This window comes from Sander lucioperca, chromosome 10, assembly GCF_008315115.2.
Source record: "Sander lucioperca isolate FBNREF2018 chromosome 10, SLUC_FBN_1.2, whole genome shotgun sequence".
Taxonomy (NCBI): Eukaryota; Metazoa; Chordata; class Actinopteri; order Perciformes; family Percidae; genus Sander; species Sander lucioperca.
The window spans coordinates 34,228,156-34,249,475 of NC_050182.1; the positions used below are offsets into that span (position 1 = coordinate 34,228,156).

Genomic DNA, 21,320 nt, shown 5'->3' on the forward strand with positions numbered 1-21,320 from the left:
AAATAATAGGATTGAGACAAGATTGTTGTTATGTGGTGTTACTGTCCTTTCCTGCCCTCTGCTGCCCTCTCTCAATCATGGGCTTATTGGGAACACCGACAGCTACAGATTGGAGCCGTAATAAATCATAGAAACTAATGAAAAGCAGCAGAAATGAGAAGGATCCCAACTCTGGGCCAAACGCACTGGGTCAATAACAGAGTTGCTGGCAATAGAGACACACAGGTGGAGACATACAGGGAAAAGAGAAATTAAATGATGCAGTTAAATTGCCCCTTCTCCCTGCAAATACTCTTGCTTTTAGTGAATTTAAAAAATGTACATTTTCTGAGTGGACAGCAATTTGATACCTCTGGGACTTCTTCACAGAGCTGTTAACTTACATTTGTGAGTGCATGTGTGTGTCTTCATGCGTGTTTTATGCATATGTGGGTTTGTGCACTAGGACTATCCTGAACTGTCTGGAAAATGGTCCCCTCATTACATTCATTTTAGCTGCAATTTAAAAGCAATTACGATAAGCCTTGGGGTCAGAAAAAGCATAAACATGGTACATTTGTTTGACGGGCGAGGGCGAACTGATAAATCATCATCATCAGCATCAATCTGTAACTGCTACTAAATGCCTCCCCTGTGGATGCACAAGCCTGTATTTGCATACATTGAATAAGCAGAATCAAAAGACTGAAAAGGCAAAAACATTTTAATTCTGTATTCCTGTAACCAATGGGAGCTCATGTATTGAGTTACTTACGCCTCAGGTGTGAAATCTTTCTCTTTGCAGATCTCCATGAGTTTGGGGGTAAGCCTGTAGGCCTTCAGGGACAGGGAGCCTTGTGCCGTCTTTATAGGGTCTAGAATGACAAAAGGAGAGCGATGAGTAGAAAGAACAATGTAAAACGGCTCTTTAAATCAAATTCCCTGAATTGAGAAAACAATCAAATTTTATTTCCCTTTTAGGTTAAGCTTTCTAAGATAGGTTTCCTTCCTAGGTTTTGTGTGGTTGATCCTAGGCAATCAGTACCATGCAAAGGCTTACAGTCATCTGCTGACATACATTCTATAGTCAATATTTATATGCATATCTGAAAGTCTGGAGTGAGTGTTGATCCAGTAATACACAATCACAACCCAAAACATCCTCACATAGTGATTTAACTTAGTAAAATAGTATATATAGAGTACCAGAGCGGATAGGATTCCTGAAGCTATTATCTTTATCACTATAACTTTCAGTGATATAGTGCACTAAGATTCAACCATTTGCTTACAATGTTGTTTAACCTGGTGATGAAGACACAGAGATTTAACAAACACCCTCTGGAATTCTTTTGCCAAGAAGCAAAACTAAGCATAACTATATCTGCAAGTGTAATTTGGCATGATGTGACAACAGCAATAAGATTTGTCTTACATGCAAGGAATACTGGTGTGTGTCTGAATTGTGCACAAAATGAAGTTAAGAGTATTTATACACCACTAGACTCAGGGGTTTTTATTTTTACACATCTCTTTTTTTTTTTACCTGAATTTATCCGATGAAGGTCTGAGACCGAAACGTTGTATTTTTCTAAATAAATTATTGCTTGCGTAATGGTCAGTGTGTGGGACTCTTCTCTAAGCTTTTGATCTGCTACTTTTGATCATATCCTACGCACCTGCCTGACAAAAGAGGTGTGCAAAAAAGCTTTCTTACATTTTTGCACATCTCAAAAGTGTCAAGTTTCTATTTACAAACATAGAAATAAGTCTAACTGATCTGAAAATCACAAGTGTCCTCGGTTAAAGTAATAAGTAAGAAATAAAAATCCTGTTAACAAGGTGCTAGCTGGAATGGAGCTACCATAAAAACCATCAGATCTATTACTTGATTGATTTTGTCACTGAACTGAAATTCTACACCATCCATTTTAGGGTTATAAACACACTTGTGTCTGTACAGGCTTACAAATCTGAGCAGTACAGAGTGGAGGAGCTGGTGGTCTGTCCATTGCAATATGACATTTGCAGAGCAGGCTTTCTATTATATAAAATAAATTCAACAAACTGAAGAGTCACGCTAAAGTAACATTTAAAAAGACAGAAAACATAAGAGAGAGAGAGAGAGAGAGAGAGAGAGAGAGAGAGAGAGAGAGAGAGAGAGAGAGAGAGAGAGAGAGAGAGAGAGAGACATCAACCAATGTGTCCCTGAGCAAGACACTTAACCCATAGTTGCTCCAGAGGCGTGCAACCTCTGACATATATAGCAATTGTAAGTCGCTTTGGATAAAAGCGTCAGCTAAATGACATGTAATGTAATAAAAATGTTTCTGGGACTTACTTCCTTTCCAAAAGCCAACTGCGACAAGCCATTTGCCTACAGCAGGGCCACTCCCAAACAAGATACAGCCAATCTCAATTGATACTGGCCAATCGCCACTGAGATTGGTCGGTGACAGCCACACTTTATTAAAACAATTCTCTCCTATCCATAAAAAGCTTGGTAATTAAATCTACCTACGGGCCTCTTGAATTAATGGAACTTTACGTTTCATGCCAGTGCTACCACGTGTGCATTTGCACACATTATACACATATCTTTTTGTTGGTCAGTATAAAGTAAGCGGCTATGGAGAACAGGGATAGGGGTTGTCTCTGTTGGTCTTTAATCTGCTGACGCCAAACAAGCACCAAAATAAGAAAGTCAAGAGAATGACAAAAATTGCACAAAGTGAAGTTTAAGCCGAATAGAGCACATCACTGATACAGAGTACTTAAACTGGCAAGGATCTAGTGGGGGCCTTATTTGTTTGGTTTTAATATTAAATTAAATGTATACCTTTATGAATAAATAAATAAATAAATAAAAAATAAATAAATATACATACATGTCCCTGATTTCAGCTCTGAACCTGCAAAGAGCTCTTATAGGTTTGCTCTGTGCATGTCCATCTTAACCTCTTCAATTGTTCCCTTCATACAAGAAAACTGTGGTCATAGCGAACATATTTAACTAATTGTTTTAAAACCCCACTCTTCACAATTCTAAGCCGTCATTGGACGGAAGCTATTAACTCGCCAGTTGGTAACCTGATTGATTCATCCATCGGCACAAAATGACGAAAAGAAGGGGAAAAAAAATCTATTTTCTTTCCCTTTGACTTTAAACCGAAAGAATGTCAATTCCTTTGAGGTGCTTTGATCCATTAAGCGCTGCATTATTGACTGACATTAACAGGAGCAGTCGTTTAGAATGAGAAAGGGCTGACTTACTGTCTGCCTGCCTGAGTGGCCAGCTGGCTGGCAGGACTAGATCAGAGGGGTTCATATGTCAGCTGGTTAAAATTATTCTTTGCCTATCCTGAGAGAGGAGGGGGGGGGGCAGTTAAAAGGGATGGGTCTATTCAGCACTCATCTATTTACTGTACTTTGCACTTATTTTTCAGCTCATAAACCTAAAGGAGCTAAACTCTGCACATTATGAAGTGTGCAATATGGGCAGAAAATACTATCTTGATACAATTTAGCATTTTGACAATGTCTATATTTGACTTTCTTTTCAGCTTGTAAAAGTCTGTAATGCTTGAGTCACATTTCAGCAGTATGAATATTTTCATAGAAACCAGACACAAATTAAATACTAGTGTAATTTTATTTAATTGATTAATTTTTTTTATGTAATGTACTAATATACTGCCTCTGAAATCAATGAGCACTTGGAGTGGTTACGTGGTAATGAATCATCATTTATTTAGACACTGAGGAGTTGAATGCACACTGCTTTATAGCGACAGGTTTTAATTTGCTGTCATGTAGGTTTTAAAACTGCTGTCAGTTGAAAGAAAGCTTCCACCATCTGGGATGGCATTTGTAGTGCAGCAATTATGGGCAGCTTTTAAAAGGGCTTTACTGTGAAGCAGGTGCAGGGCAGGCACATGATGTCCATACACGTCATGTTACCAGCCACCTTGTTAATTCTGACTATTTTCCCTGCTTTTTGCTCGTTGCTGTCTCCTCTGCTGTTGGCTGTTCAAGGGGTGTTACCTCCATAAGACCTGGCGTCACAAAGCCCTTCTTTTAACCTGCCACTGATGATTTACTGGCAGGGCATAAGACCGGGTCTTTGCGGTGTTAGACGGGAAACACTCACAAACCCTGCTACCTTGATGTTAAATAGCAGTTTGCATTTTACGAAAGAACATCTGCATATTGCAGATCTGGACAAAAATCAAATATCTATAATTATTCTTCAAGCTATTTAAAATGTATTTAATGTCAACGTAGAGATTTGCAAGATTTGTCTAAAAACGTAACCACTGCTTATATATATATATATATATATATATATATATATATATATATATATATATATATATATATATTAGGGCTGTCAAAATTGCTCAAAAATGACGTTCAAATATTCCTTCTAAAAAAACACATAATATTTGAACTATTCGAACATTTGGTTGCGCATGCGCATTTAGTCAATGAGGTGCATTACGTCAATAACAGGACAAATTAATACAAAGAGACATAACTACTTGTATAGGTAGTCTATTTAAGTTTAAACATATTTGACAACGTATTACCTACACAAAAACAAGTAAATCAAATGATGGCCAAGACTGCAGACCTCACGCTCGCTCGAGCACTTTCTCTCTCTCGCCCTCACGCTCTCTGCGCAATGTGTGGCTGTGCGCATAACGGTTTAAAATTAACAACAATAAACACATTTTGAGTGCTGATCAAGAGTTTTGTGCAAGCAATTTAAGGTCGCGACTATTGTCCCAAATATAGCAGGCTTCATTCAGTGACGCTCCGAACGAGCTGTGCTGTGGTAAACATGGAGCTTTTCCTTGACATGAAAAAATATATGTAAAATGTAATGTAAATAATCAAACCAGTGGAAGCAGTGCATTTAACCTTTATTCATGCATATCTCTTGCATACAACTTTATCTCGCGGCTCAACTATTTTACCTCCTACCGACCAAAATCCAAAGTACTTCCAGACATGGCTTTTTAGATTTTGGGGGGTTAAAATCGCTTTCTCTGATGCGGTCGAGTTGGGCTCTGCACTTTCTGCCATCTTCCATGCAAGACAAGTCAACTTTCAGCAGTGACGCTGTGCCAGACAGTGCGACTCCTGTGACCTGTCCCTGAACCCGATCGTTAAAGTATGCGCATTTGACGACCAAACAAATTTTCCTAGCTAGCTACCACACACGTATCGTATCATATCTCGGCCAAATTAAATGTTATCAGCAAATAACTTGAGATCGTTGTTCAACATCCCACTACGATGCTCTGTACCAAATTTGGCGAAGATCGGCCTTTTGGGGGCGCTATAATCGACGTAGATGAGTTTTGGCCCTTTTACTCAATGTTAATGACATATTTGCAATGGGAATGTACCACAGACCTTGCAGCTCACACTTCTCAATATTTACTGAGGTTTGCCTCCTACCGTTAGGTTTTGGTTTTTACTTTTGCGTGCTCCCCTGGTTTTTTACAATAAACAAACTTCTTAACCCACTTGACAAAGTTTCTACAACCTTCAATGGACAAATGCAACACTTTTCTCTCACTTTTTCAATCCAAAATCAACACCATTCATAGGCGCCGATGAAAATACTGAGCACCCACCTGTGCCAGACTGCCAGTAGGCTACATTCATTTACAATTGATAAAACATTGCAGTTGGTGCTAAGTGGAGAGTCTGTCATAGTGTGATTGGTTATGTCGGTGGCATTGATTCTTAATTTCCCACGAAGCTGATCGCGGTAATGTGTCAGTTGAACTTTTCATCTCCAATCCTATCCGTATATCATTGTTAAAAAGGTAGTCTGTATATGCATGGAGGTGAACTATTGACCGCTACGTTTGCAACGGCGACGTACCGCAGACGTCGCGGCTCGCACCTCTCGATATTTACCGACGTTTGCCTCCCCGCCGCCCGGCTTCGGGTTCCGCTTTCGCACGCTCCCCAGGGCGACTGGCGTGGGTGGCTTGGGGCCCGTCATAACTGCTTGCAGTTCTAGTTAATTGTTGAGATTCTCTGAATGTCAACCACAGTAAAATAATGTATTATAAGACTTCCCAGTGGCAGTGCTATTCTTAGATACCGACTGATTAAAGAGACCAATTGTTTAATCGTGGCTGAAACTAAAATGAATATGAATGATGAACTTGATCTGCTCCCTAGTAGCATTGCTGTTTTAATGCCTGAGAAGTAAAACTAATTATGATCTGGTATATTGAATCTGAGCAAGCTTTCGTGATGTAAGAATGTTTGTTTTTTTCATTAAGATTGTCCTGGAACCACTTTCCACCAGCATGAATCTCTATCATTTGTGGTTGTCTGTGAATGGCTGAACGGTTGGTATTTCAGAGTTTCAGAGTTCTAGCACTGCTGTACTGTTCACCTGTCACACAGGTCTTTTGTTCTTTTACAACTTAGTCAATATAACATGCCCTGGTAGTGATGTCAATAAACTGGAAAAGAATTAGACTAGTCCACCTGACCATTACCTGTACTGACTGATGGTCGAACCCATCTTGTTTATTTAAAGCCACTCAAGTTTAAATTATAAGTGACCACTGGTCCAAAGGTGAGGCTAGAATATTTTTCGCCATTAAAACCAACTACTTCAATAATTTAAAGCAGCCATATTATGCTCATTTTCAGGTTCATAATTGTATTTTAAGGTTGTACCAGAATAGGTTTACATGGTTTAATTTTCAAAAAACACCATATTTGTGTCGTACTGCAGTGCTCTCTCTCACTGCTGCAGATCCTCTTTTCAGCTGGTCTCTGTTTTAGCTACAGAGTGAGACCTCTTTTCTTCTTCTTCTTCTGTACTATCTTTGATTGCACTGCACATGCCCAGTAGCTCAGATGTAGATCATGTCAGCTAGCTAGCTCCATAGACAGTAAAAGAGAGGCTGTTTCTACAACTTTGGTCAGTTACAAGGCAGGATTAGCTGGGAGACTTCTAAATGAGGGCGCACATGTAAGTAGTTCTTTTGTAGATTATGGTGAACTTGTGTGTGTTGTAGCAGTGCTTTGCTATTGAGAACGAGGTAGCATGCTAGCGTTAGCATGCTAGCGTTAGCCATAGCGTTAGCATGCTAACGCTACGAGCTAATGGTTGCGGTTAGCCTGCTCGTTTCGGCTTGTGACGTCACAAGCCGTGCTGATTTTGAACAGCTCACCCAGAGACTGAAGGCAGGACACATTCAGAAACCGTATCTCACTCTAAACAGCATGGATGGATTTTTTTCAAAGTTTGTATGTGTGTGGAAGCACCAGAGACACAACATAACACCCCAAATCCCAGAAAAAGTGATTTTTTCATAATATGGGCACTTTAAAGTGGTTATATGTAACTTTCAGTTTGTGTTGATTCTAGCGGCCACTTTGGACAAAAGCGGTAGTGTTTACCACACCTGCTGTTGTAAAGCTCTTTTCTTTACGGTGCTGTATTGCCCACTGTATTACCGTTGTGAGCGTTACGAGGAGGTCATATAGTTTCGATGAATGTTTGGCTCAGACAGAAAATCATTCATTTATAATAAGATAATAAATTACAGATGCATCGTTGCATTTCAAGTGTTGCATACGGTAACATAGCCTACTTTGGATGTAACTTGAGCTAAACCGGTCACTGTGTCACGAGTCAAAGCATTAAGAGTTTGTTGTAACGTTAGCAACCAATGTAATAATAACTTCGATTAATATAGCGCATTTCATTAAACCCGAGGATGCTTTACACACAGTACAAGTACAGGGGGACAAGGGAAAAGAAAATAGGTCAACACAAACATGGACTGAAAAGAAATAAAACCGAGTGCTAAATGGAAGGGGGACGTCATTTAGTGTATGCTGACACACAACCACATCACGCAATCTAAAGTTATTGTATAATGGAAATAGATATATTACATACCTGAGGGCCAATTCCGGGACGATTTTGAATAATTTACAATCCCGTAATTGTCTCCATCTGAAATCGTTCTGTGACTTCTATATAAACTATATAAAACTAGCGTTCTTTTCACTGTTAGTCTCGTTTGCTGTTACAGGTCATATATGATCGTCAGATAAAAAATTACAGTTTCAGGAACATTTAAAAGTTACATATAGTTTATTCCAATTATTTGTAGTGTATTTGATAATTACTTCAACGAACTTCTATGTTCTAATGCTTCGCCATGGCCAAACCACATTACGTGATAGGCTCCACATATGGACATTTTGTCTTGTGTTGATTTTAATATGATATTGTGGACAATGGTGAGTGATAAGAAATTCATCCACATAGTCATTCCCAAGTCTTCTGTACGGGTCTACTTACCATAGATGAGTACAACGGACTCTTCGATGGCGTGCTGGTAGCTGAACTGGGAGTCGAGCAGCGCTCGGCTGACAAAGGAGCCATAGTAGGTGGACTGGTACCAGCCCACATGCAGATGGTCAATGTTGACGTGACGCAGAGAACGCATCATCTCCATCTGGTACTGGACTAGAGGCGGAGAGAGAGGTAGAATTGGAGAGAGGGGGAAAGTCAGAGGAATGGAACAGAGAAAGGGAGAAAGAGAAAACATTTAATTCAAAATTAATTTAACTGAAATCAGTTTGGGGATTTTTTTTTTGTTGGATCTGTGCAGAGCTAGTCTCCATCTGTAACTGGACATGGTGTACGAACAGAGGGAGGGAGAAGAAGATGAGACATACAGTGAGAAAGAAAAACAATGCACTGAAAACAGAGAAAAGCAAAGGCTTCATCTTCTGTTATCAAGTGGTTGTGGTGGAGATTTCTAAAACAAACATCAACCGGGACCACCAGCCACCCTTTTCATTCCTTAAGTCAGTAAATATCTCCTGGTAGAGAAAAAAACGGATAGATAGATAGATACACAGACAGGCTTCAGCTACTGGAGAGAAGGCTAGATACATTACGAGGAGAGCCATTTCATTACACCAGACACATCCTTAGGACGCGCAGCCAGAAATACAAACAACCTGCCTCGCCGGATGTAAGTAACAACCAAAGCAAGCGAGCAAAACAGCATCTCCATGCAGGCTAGCTGGAGGAGGTTGATAAATCAGGATGTTATTGGGCAGCTGTGGCCCCCTAGACCCCAGCCTGTAGAGCACATCCTTCTACTGCTAGGGCTGTTAACAAGAACAAACTGGAGAGGTGGAAAAGAGGGATGGTGGAAAGCAGATGAAAAGAAAAAGAGCAAAGACGATGGAAATATGAAGGGTAGTGGGGGGAGGGGAGAAGAGAATGGCATAAGGGGGAGCAGAGAATGAAGGAAAAGGGAGTGAGTCAGTGAGTGAGTGAGTAAAAATGTAATGTCACATTATTACAAAGGTAAAATTTCTGTCCTGAAATTCGACCCCTGGTATATTTATTTTTACGTTATGTAAAGCAGGGAGTATGTTCAGTCCAAATATTTAAACATTTCAGTTGGTCACTTCGAGAGATTTGACCTTTCAGAGTCCATGTAGCACTCATAAAGAGAGCAGTCATGCACGCAATACTTTCTGGTTTATTTGCATTAACTTATCCAGTCGTTAACCAACCTCCCACAAACACCCACACTTCTCGCTTACTGTCACTTGTTCCACTGCCTCTGCTGTCCTCCACACAGAAACCAATTGGCACTGGTCTGCCCACAATTACACATTCAACTCCTGCACGAGGTGCCTCTTCTTCCTGACAATACAACACTGAACATCTGGTTGGAACACAGGATTGGGGACAGACAGGCAACAAGGCCCTATTCACAACCCGTCCTGCAGGGATGCACCAATCTAGCCTTTTAATCTAGCCTTTTTATTTAGTGAGTGACATGGTCAGTCAGACAAAAGAAAGCAGAGTAGATGGATGGGATAATACAGAGGGGAGGAGATGGGAAGGAAGGAGAGGAATTGAGAAAGATGGCGAATATGTGGGGGAAGAGAGAGATTGCAGACCGTGTGGCAACTGTGACAAACTGTGGGGGGAGGAGGTGTCAGGTGGCGTCTGGCGCTGTGTGTGTGTGTGTTTGTGTGTTTCTTAGCTGTGATTCTTGTGCGTAGTAGCAAACCCACTGGAGAAATGTGAGTATAGTATATTTCATAGACAAAAATTAGCTAGGTGCGAGCATATTCTTTGTAATTCTGAGTCTACAGTGTCAAATGAGAAGTAGGTGAGAATTAAAACATGGAGTGGGTAAGACACTTAAGAGAAGAAGCAAAAGAGAGAGCATGAGGAAGGGAGAGAGTGTTTGTGACGGGCAGAGTTACTGTCGTCTGCTGGAGAGTGGCTCTGCCTAGGGGCAGGCTAGCAGCAGACTGTACGTATTTCTAATGTATTTATTATCTAGCCCTCTTCCCTTTCCCTAAGTGGCTATGCCACTTTTCAGGCCGTCATTGTAAATAAGAACCTGTTCTTAATGACTTGCCTGTAAAAATAAAAAGGTGAAATAAATAAATAAAGACTCCAAGAAACACAGAGCTCAGCGAAGAGGGAAAGCAGCCTGCCACCTAACTACTGTATCTGTCTCTGCACTCCTATGCCGATCAGTATGGGTACTTACCTCTCAAGCGGCACTAATGTGTATACTTGCCCCAATACCCTATCATTAGCAGGGAAATTGTGCACAAAGTGATCTGTCTCTGAAGTGAAAGCTCAAGGCTGGAGGACTGACAACAAAGGCAGGAAAACCAATCAGCTATCTCTCATGTTTTACCCAATCGCTAACTCCCTTCCCAGTTCTTTATAACCTTAATATATGTATAATATCTTTAGTTGAATGCCTTTTATTGTCATTGTACTTTACAATACAGCGAAATTAGGAGCGCTACTCCCTGGGTGCACACAATAAATAATCCTTACAGGACATATAAAACAGAATAAAAACAGTAAGAGCAATGATCAGATAAGTGCAAGTATCGAAGTGCAGGAGGTGACAGTGAGTGACTGGGTTTGTCTAACTACATTTGTTTAGGGAAACTATTGCATTTGGGAAGAAGCTATTTTTAAATCTGGTGGTGCTGGATTGTATAGACCTATAACGCCTACCAGAGGGTAACAATTGAAACAGCTGGTGGCCAGGATGAGTATTGTCCTTGATGATGTTCTTGGCTCTTTATATGCCAAATCACTCTGTTTTATAAAAAGGTTATGATTTTACTTTTAGACTAATCACCTATTACTAACAAAAAAGATCTGCGCAGGGGAGTTTGCCTGCATTGAAACTTAGCTGTGCAACTCTCCTTAACTCTATGTCAATCTAGTAGATAGATAGAATAGACGTGTTACAGCTAACTCCCGTTTACATTATGTTATTGGAAAAAATAATTATATTGTATATATTCAGTCTGTATTTTAATTTATTGTATTTACTCATTAATGATGCATGGGAATTCTGGTCATTGTTATTTTTTAGTGTTTAAATGTGTGGACACACAGAGCCGATTATCGGCTGTTGGACAGTCTGGCGAGGTCAGTGACTCGAGTCTGTTCGGTGTGTTCCGTGCCGTCGTCCGTTCGAGGGGCCGTCGTCCTTCATTTTGGCCGATTTGACAACTGCCGGCAGTCGGACTCAAATGAACCATCTGATTGGTAGAGTGCTAACCCGGAAACGGGGAGCGGAATGAGCGTGACTAGAGTCTCTCAAAATCTGACGAAAATCTTTTAAACTGACCTTTGTTGATCTGAAATGAAGACAGATTCAGCAACTGCATGGCCTATTTCTCGCTTAAAATGTTTTCAGAAACACGTTTCGGTGAACTATTTTAGTACAATATGAGATCGTATTCTGAACAAGCCGCCATGACAGTCTGTCTTTGAATTTCTGGAGAAAACAGACCCATGTGACGTGTTCGTCCAATCAGCTGCCGGTTTTCATTTTTGGGCGACAATACAGATTAGCGCCGCCTGCTGTTATAGAGACGTATTACATCTCGTCGCTTTGGTGTGTTCATAGGCACTTTGTTGACCAATTTGGGGAGACTGATCAGCCCAACTGCCTTTTCTGCCGACGTTTGGCCGTCGGCTCTGTGTGTCCACACCTTTAGATGCCTGTGTGGTATTTACACGCACTTTGCCATTTGAGCAAAGATGTCAATACATGTATTGTAAATATGATGTTGGTCCTCGTGGCTGCACTCTGAAATCATGCCGTTCTGAAATATGTAAAATGTGGAGATGTTGAAGAGGCATTTTATTTCTTGACTGGATGTATGCTAGGACTAGTGATAAAATGGAAGTGTAATTAGAGCCCGACCGATAAAGGATTTTTAAGGCCGATATCGATACAAATATTTGGCGATTTAAAAATCCGATATATATATAAAAAAAAAAAAAATCCAGAAACACGTAATAAAACAAACAGATTTCCCTAACATTAGTTATTTGTAGTTATTTATGAGTCCTCACTAAAATAATATGATAATGCAGTTTAAAAACAGAACAGATAAATATCAAAATATATTAAAGTTCTGATAAATAAAATGTATAAAAATACAAACTTAAGATATGAAACTTAAAGGGTTAAACACGAGTGTTGCCAACAGGGACGTTGTAGAGTGCCCTCTGGTGGACAAACTATGCAATGCCAACACTCATAACATGGTTGAAGGGTGTTTCGTCTGTTTTTATTTTATTTTTTAAATATTCATTTATCACCCATTATAAATGCAGATACCGATGGCTTGGAAAATGCCTAATACCGGCTCGCCGATATATCGGTCGGCCTCTAAGTGTAATTGCCAAATAATCAATACATTCCAATGGTGGGTTAATTAATAATTACCTAAATAGTTAAGAGGGTGAGGAACCTCAGAGTAAAGATGCAATACTGAGGTTTTTTGACACCATGTCAAAAAAATGAATGCAACAACTGAGCATGTGTTACTGAAATTAAACCAACCACTGCACACGTGACAGTGTCCCCTGCCAACTAATCTACAATGATTTCAGAAAGACTTCAGAGTTAACTACTTAACTTTTAACTAATCTAAAATAAAAAGCTGTGTTTTGGTTCATTCCGACAATTTATGAATTCAAAGAGTAAACTGTAAAAAAGCATGCATCTAGGAGAGTTTATAAAATCAATTCTCATGGGCTGAGAATTTCAAAGAACATGGGACTGCATAGTGTTTTTCCCTAAACTGGTAGGTCAACTGAGCAGCCGAGAACTACCAGGTGACCAAGAACCTTCACACAGAGAGATAGAAATTGTTAGCCGAAATAAGAGATCATTCTGCAGGAAAAGCAAAATGTAGCTCTTCACAAATCATTTTTTAAATTCGTTAGGGAAACAGATAATGGAGCCAAATGGTTAGACTAATGCAGTTTTTCTGCCATTCCCCCCTTTGGAGGAAGAAAATGTTTTTTTCTTGATGTTTCTATACTTTTTAAAATTCTAAAATACATATTTATAACACCAATACCATTGCAAACTGATGCTAATGAAAAATAAAAGTGCCACATATTAATACAAAAAACAGTATTCAGTCGACAAAAAAGTAACTAAAACATGTAAACATTGTACAGATTTGTAAATAATTTATAATTTCAAGTCTATAGCACCACAACATTTATGAAAATAACAGAAGGAAACTAACTTGTATTCTACCCATCCGGATGACACTCAGCTTCCACCAGACTCAAGCAGACAGGCAGACATACAAACAAACTACTACACGCTGTACCCAGGTCAGAAAGAAATGGAAGACACATGCAGACAACCAACTGACATGCAGCCTGATAGCTAAACTGAGTTCCTGATGGCTGAGTGAGACTACAGGCCAGTGGCAGGCCAGCCAGCTCATCCACTACAGATCAGCCTTGTAAATGCCGCAGGATCACTACCTTATTTGTTCAAAAACCAAGAACTAAAGCTGCGAAAAAGATAGCAAAACAATCTCTGTGACCATCTAACCTAAGTATGTGTGTGTGTGTGTGTGTGTGTGTGTGTGTGTGTGTGTGTGTGTGTGTCTATACTCCACAATATAGTGAAGTACTAAAGCCTCTGGAGGTCTGGAGAACTTTCGCAATCTGTGTTGTAAAAAAAGTTAGGTGTAAAAATCAGTTAATAATCAAACAAACTAGAATAGATTATAGTTTAACAAAACAACCTAAATCTTTTCAAATGTTTTTAAAGACAACAATCTCTTAAAAAAAAAAAAATAATAATAATAATAGCAAAGAGAAAACGTACATATTAGGACTCGTGAAGCTGTAACCATCAAATGTTTGATATTTTTTTATTGATGAAATATTTTTTAATACAAAGATGGACGTTGATCTGCACTACAAGCAAATCAGCTTGATATCTGTGCTTTTCCTTCTCTCTCCCTCTCTTCAACTATGTTAGCAGCTGCCAAGGGAAACAAGCCTGTGAGGAGCGTGTTAAAATTACGACAATACCTTTGATATCTAGATCCTGTCAATGTCCTTTCCAGGGTGAGGCTCAAATATCCTGAAAAAGTGTAGGTCCCAGCATGGCAAGCTAGTTTAGAAGCCCTCTGTATTCTATGTTCAAAAACAAAACCAAAAACTGGACTTCTTGCTCCCCATTGTCGCATTACTAAGACAGCCGGTAACATTCTGTGGACATTAACGACAACATAAGCCAGAGAATAGCCAATTTAACAATATCATCAAGGCACGGAGGCGGGAGCATGCGCCACCATTTGCTATTCCTCACTCCTTTCTGCTGCCCTGCCGCCTCTCCTATCAATCAATCTGGGTCCTGAGGCCAGACAGGGAATGAGTCTGTCCATTCCCTTAGTACTGCTTGATTGTGTGTATATATGTGTGTGTGTGTGTGTGTGTGTGTGTGTGTGTGTGTGTGTGTGTGGGTCAGAGAAGAAAGGGGCTGTCAGACGGAGACAAAATGAATGTGTATTTAAAAGAGTATGGGTGAAACCATGACAAAGAGAAAATGAAGGAAAAAAGGACATGATTCTGAGCGAAAGTGCAAAATGTGGGAGAGCAGGAAATGTGTTTGCGAGCAGGTGTGTCTGTGTGCTTAAATGTGTGGAAAGAGAAAGTGTGAGATGTGTGAAGCCTTAGGATGCCATGTACTGCCAGCTGTATATCTAAAGTGAGTGTGTACGTATATGCTTGTATAGTAGAGTGGAGGTATTTATCAGCTGGGAGCTAAACTCCTCACCTTGGGCAGTAATGTTAAGGGTCATAATCAACAAGGCACTAGTAGTGTGTGACTGTGTGTGAGTGTCTGTCTCTGCAATGAACCAGACAGATAGTCTATACTCTAATACTCAATGACACAAGAGGTGAACTGCATCAGACCTTGCATGCTGCTGCAGGCCACAACATCCAGCGCAGGCAGCAAGATGTGTGTATGTGTCTCTGTGTGTCACAACACATTCTAATCTCACACACACACACACACACACACACACACACACACACACACACACACACACTTATATCCACTAATGTCAAGTCGAGCAGATGAATAATAAAATAAAATGATGTCAAAGGTCTGAAACTTGGTGAGTTATATTCCATTTACCCTCCTCTACTGCATCAGTTTGGTGAATACACATTTTGAATAGCCTAAAATGAGGTTAGACGGCCCAATTAGACCTCTATCAAAAATAACCTGATTACATTTTGTTGAAATTCTCTCTCACTTAGTGGCAATAAAGTAGAATGGTGAGCTTAAGATGGACCACTGATCAGGGACAGTTTAACAGAAAATGAGGGGAAAAAAACTCTTCCAAGCTTGGTTTTAGAACAGAAATATACAGCTGTGATTAAACTGCACTCTAAAGAGTAGCAGTGGTGTTTAGCATGGTGAAAGTCAAGAGATGGGTTTGCTTTCTTACCTTGCACATATAAAATAATTTTTTTGCTTTGTGTTGATCCATCAATATCCTCTCAAAGTCGACACCGAAAAAAAAACACAAAACGGCCATTTTGGATGATTGATAGGACTGCTGACCATTGCTGGCTGCTCTAAATGATAATTCCTCATATTTTGCCAGTGGTGTTCAGTGGTGACAGCAAAGCATGCGCATCTTGGCATTTCATAAATACTTCAGAGCTAAGAGAAAAACAAAACAAATGTTTAGGTGCATTACAATTTAAAGACACCAACGGCGACTGTATTGACACCACATGTGCGTGCCGCAGCAGTTCAGCGACATAGCCATCATGCACAGGTAGATGTAGGCGGTGTGGCCCGGGCGCCGCCTTCTCGTCATGTGTCTCAGTAGCTCTGGTTAAATACAATAACTTGTGAGTTTCATTTTTCATTTTAAAGATGGCGAGTGCAGAGCTTCTGTGCATTAGAGGCAAATGAACAAAGAAAGGCAAAAGATACAAGCAAGCCCATATATTATGCCTGTGGTATCAAAAATCTATATTTTTCAAGGTATTATGTCAAAGTTAGAAATTCCAGTGTCGTGACAACACTAGTTCTTACCATCTCTGCGTTTATTTTGGATCCTCAGTTTTCTTTCAAAGCCTCTGTGACAATCCTGTTAAGCATTCTATAAAACACACCTGGCTTGACTTTACCCCTCATACAACTAAACTAAACACTATGTCTGCTCTTGTCTACTTTGGAGAACAAAGTGAATCTCCATGTTTGAAGGCCTTGAGACTAGCTGCCTGTTCTGTCTTGTTGTTCCACCGCTGCTTTACTGTTTACCCAGCCTCCTTTAACCTTGCTACTCCTCTGGAGTCCCTGAACAGGAGTGGAGAATGGCTAATAATATTAATGCACTTTTCTGCTAGTCTGAGTCCGTTCATCACATTACATATCACTGGTGAACTGTAGAGTCCTCAACTCCTGAAGACCCTGTGCATTTTTGGGTAGTCTAATTTGTTTCTGAGGGGAAATCTCCATCCTCATTGACTGAGATATCATCAAGCTAGAAAGTGAAAAACAATGTCTCCATAATGATGGGAAAGGAAAAAAAATGACATTAAGTTATTCTCAAGGACACTTGCGATCCGACATCATCAAAAGCACAGCCATGTCTGTACCTGGCACCCTTGAGGTGACACGTTAAAAAAAAGAAAAAAAAAGAAAAAAAGTGTACAGCTGATACTAAATTTGACATTTTCAAAATGCATAGTATTGCACGTATCCACATTGAGAAAGCTAAGAAGTGCTGCCTACATAAGCCTTGCATAGGTTTCTTTCATTTTACATTACATGTCATTTAGTTCATGCATTTATCCAAAGCGACTTCCAATTAAGTGCTTTCAACCTTGAAGATGCAAACGCCAGACAACAAGTAGTAAGTGCAAGTACATTAGCTTTAAATAAGCAAAACTACAAAGAGCCATATGGAAATGCAGCTACAAGAATATATATATATATATATATATATATATATAGTCTGCCAGGTAAGATGTGAGCAAAGAGAGCACAGAGCCTGAGACACCCAGATCCTGGAGTGTCGAAATAAGGGTCTACGGAAGAGAGAGAGGTTGTTCTAGCGATGTGAAGCTGCTCAGTGACAGCAAGGAGAGCAGTTTCTGTTGAGTAAGGGTGTCACGATTTCGATTTTAAATCGAAATCAACCGAAATTAAGTCACAATCTTGAATTTCGAATAAAAAAATGGAATCGTTGATACTGCCACGCCCCCACGTCACGTCCGGTCGGCTTGTCAAGCAGAAAGTGCTGCGAGTCAGTCAACCTCCTGTAACTTAGCTAGAGCCAGTCAAAAGATAGCATGGCAACTGTAGATGCTGGAGACCCATCGACAGAACTTGAGCCCCTCCTCTTTCACTGAAGTGTGTGAAAGTGTGGAAGTATTTTGGATTTCCAGCGAGTTATGTTGCGTTGTCGACAAAAAAGCCACAGTTTGCAAGCTCTGCTATGTTCGTGTACCATATTCTGTGTGTTTACCATTGCACATTAGCCTAGCAGCTAGCGGATATTCCTTCTGCTTATAGCTTTATCCCAACAAAACCCGCACGGTTGAATTTCAGTCCTTACGAACAAAGGTTAGATATTATATTGCATAAAAGTCTAGTCTAAAAACGGCATAGCAACCTGTGCTTTAAAAAAATAATTTAAAAATCGAGAATGAAATCAAACCACGACCTTAGAATCGAAAATGTAATCGAATCGAGGATTTGGAGAATCGTGACACCCCTACTGTTGAGTGGCCAGCCTCGACTGGTAGGGGTCAAGAAGGTTGTTCTGGTGGAGATAAGTAAAGAGTTGATTATAAATGGCACGTTTGAGACGGGTCTGTAGTTATTTACCTCAGCGAGTGGAGTCTTGGTTTTTTGAGTAGTGGGGTCACTCTTGCCTCTTTGAGGGCGTCGGGGAAACAGCCAGTTGTCAAGGAGATGTTTATGAGATGGGTGAGGAAAAGAAGGTCAGGAGCAATAGACTGGAGAAGGTGAGAAGGGATAGGATCCAGGGGGCAGGTGGTTGGGCGGGCGAGGTAATCAAAGTAAAAATCTGATTTGGAGATAGAGGGGTGAAATGGATGGATGGAAAGATGATTTCAGGAAGTGTGGTGGAGAATGATATATAATATTTGCACTCAATCTTTCTCTCAAAAAAAAACAAAAAAAAAAAAACCCACCACAGGCAGACCAGACCCACCCACCCCCAACCCCCCCCCCCCCCACACACACACGGCTGACTAAGCAGCTGTCCTTAAGCAGGTATAGAGCACCTTGATGGCTTACGGGCACCACTTACTGCAGCTAATAATAAAACGAAGCCATGATTAAAAAGTTAGAATCAGTAAAACCCCCTTCCCCTAAAGAAAATGTAAGTAAAATTAACACCAGACAGCAGAACCACCCATTATCAGAGGCAAATGAATGCACTTGAAACAAACAGATGAGTGGTGCTGATGAAGGGGTACTTAAGTTCATCTCACAGGACTGAGAGGGTACATGAGGGTAAAAGGCTGGGTAGCAGTGATGTAGATACAGTATCTGCATTATAACACACATTATAACATACCACTCAACAGCATTACGACATACATGAGAGACAGAAATAGAGAGAAGTCAAGGGAGGAGATGCAGAGGAAGAAAGGTGCAAGTTTAAGAGGTGCAAGGAAGGCAACAGCCTCTTTCATCTGTGAATGCAATTTGCTAAGTGAGCACACTAAGTGGAGCACACAACTGTGTGTGTGTGTGTGTGAGAAAGATGGCACAAGGAAAAGCTGACCTATGACATGACTCCTTGATCTCAAAGGTTCAGTATGTGGAGAGGAGAAAATGATGACCTTGCCTATATTATTATAAAATGGTTCTAATAATATACTACTAGTAGTTTAAAAATAAATGTTGAGCTTGAAGGAGAAAATGTTTAGCTAGGGTTTTACTGTCAAAACATGTCACTTAGGTTGTTTCTAAACCAGCAAAACTTTAATGGCACTGACCAGGACAAATGCAACCTGTTAGGCCAATCAACATATCAGCATGGTAATATGCAGGTTTTCATTTGAGGATACTTCACTATAGAGGAAAAAAAAAAAAAACTAATTGTTAATTTCTGTAGCCAATTATTAATATCACCTTACTACCTTCCCTGCTCAGTAGACATATTGCTGCCCTCGTTTGCACTTATTCAGTAAAACTCTGCTGTGCCTCAATGTTCCTACAGACACACTAAATCGGGGATACTACTGTCAAAGACATTAAGTTTAAGCACATTCTCTCCTCCTCTAAAGAGAATAGAGGACAAACAGTCTGTCAAGGTCAGCTGGTGCTGATGTGAGAAAGCAGATAGCTTGTCCTTCTGTCATTGCATTTTGTCCGTCCGCACGTTCGTCTGTCGGAAAAAGGGAACAGTGATAAATGTGCGAGTTGTCGAGAAGTAAATGGTGCTATCGAGTTGTGGTCTGGTCCGGGGTGTCAGGAGAGGTACGAGGCTAATTTTCAGCAGCAAGGCTATAATGGGATGTGTGTGCCTATTTGTGACTGTGTCTGTGTGTGTTTGTGTGGGTGCACCCAACGTGGTCCATGTTCCACCTGGCACAGTGGATTAGGTGCAATTAATCTTAGTTAAGCAAGCCCTGCGGAGAGCTGCCTGCCTTACATGCACATACAAACACACACACTAGGCCGCAAACAGGCACCCGGTGATGCACACGAGAGAGAGAGAGAGAGAGAGAGAGAGAGAGAGAGAGAGAGAGAGAGAGAGAGAGAGAGAGAGAGAGAGAGAGAGAGAGAGAGAGAGAGAGAGAGAGAGAGCAACGTGAAGCAGTTGCTTTGTGTGATGAGTTCACCATATGCACATTTGACAGCGTCGCTTGTCAAAGGGCTTTGTTTTTATAGTGGGAACAGGGAGATGATGTGGAAGGGGAAATTGTGTGTGTTTGATTGTTTGCTCACTCACATGTGCACATGTCCTCGTTTATCTTTTTGAATGGGAGAAAAAGTCAAAAGAATTGTACTTGATCTCTTTGTCAATACTCGTTTAACAGCATGCATGCTAGCAAGAGGTAGGAAGTGCAGAGTGTGCATGTATAGTATGGAGGATACAATACTGCTCCAGTCCCTTGAAACTCTATAAGCTACCATATTCAGTCTGCCAATTTTACATTTCCTAAATGCAGCTATTACATTCAAACTAGTAATTGGTGGAGATGGGACATGCATAAAGGACGGCAAAAGGAGTTTACAAATGTGCCGATGTTCTTTCGCAAACTACTCAAAAACATTGGTACGTTATTGAGACAGATGCCAAACATATTTTTTAAAAATGGCCTTGATTTTGAATCGTTTTCTTTTCCTTAAACGTCATACATTTTCCCTTGTCTCCAAACATGTGCTGCAACTGCACTTAATGCATGTATTCACAAGTGAAGGCTGGTTAGCCTCTCCCATACAGGCTTCAGTATCTATGGGCAATTAATTGCATCACCACCCACATCATTTGTCTCATCCATATCCCATGTGGCCTCACCTGTGTAAAAAAGCTCCACAAGCGTCAGACTTGCATGAGTAAACATAGGACCATCAGTGATTACCACAGCCCAACAGAGTAGCGAAACGGGAGGAGATCAAGTATTTCAGACATTCAGGCTTCTGGACGACGTGCATGCATTTTCTGTATAGGCAGTGTTAGCTGACTGTCAGTTGGAGCACTTCCAATGCTTGAATGGGCACAACACTTTTGAATCATTAGTATAACACAGGTTACATGTAACAATATAATCCAATTAATCTAATTTCCATATATGTATTTCGCATGTACCTTATTTTGAAAAGCGGACATAGTCACGTGTATCCTGGGCCGTTTCAATGCGACAGCTGGTTTGACCATAGACATGTCAAAGACGGCTAGCTTGACCGCAGTCTTTTTCTCGGGCAGCTCCT

The 21,320-nt window shown here is 40.4% G+C and overlaps 1 protein-coding gene across 1 annotated transcript in view; it reads right to left on the reverse strand.

The window, feature by feature from the left end:
* The window catches only part of LOC116035249 (eukaryotic translation initiation factor 3 subunit H), a 65,381-nt gene that overhangs the window by 17,802 nt on the left and 26,259 nt on the right, over nt 1–21,320 (reverse strand). The window contains exons 3-4 of the mRNA XM_031278241.2: nt 8,336–8,503; nt 755–854 (exon numbers count right to left, since the gene is read on the reverse strand). Of these exons, the coding sequence (XP_031134101.2) occupies nt 755–854; nt 8,336–8,503 (268 nt within the window). The remainder of the gene's footprint in view (nt 1–754; nt 855–8,335; nt 8,504–21,320) is intronic.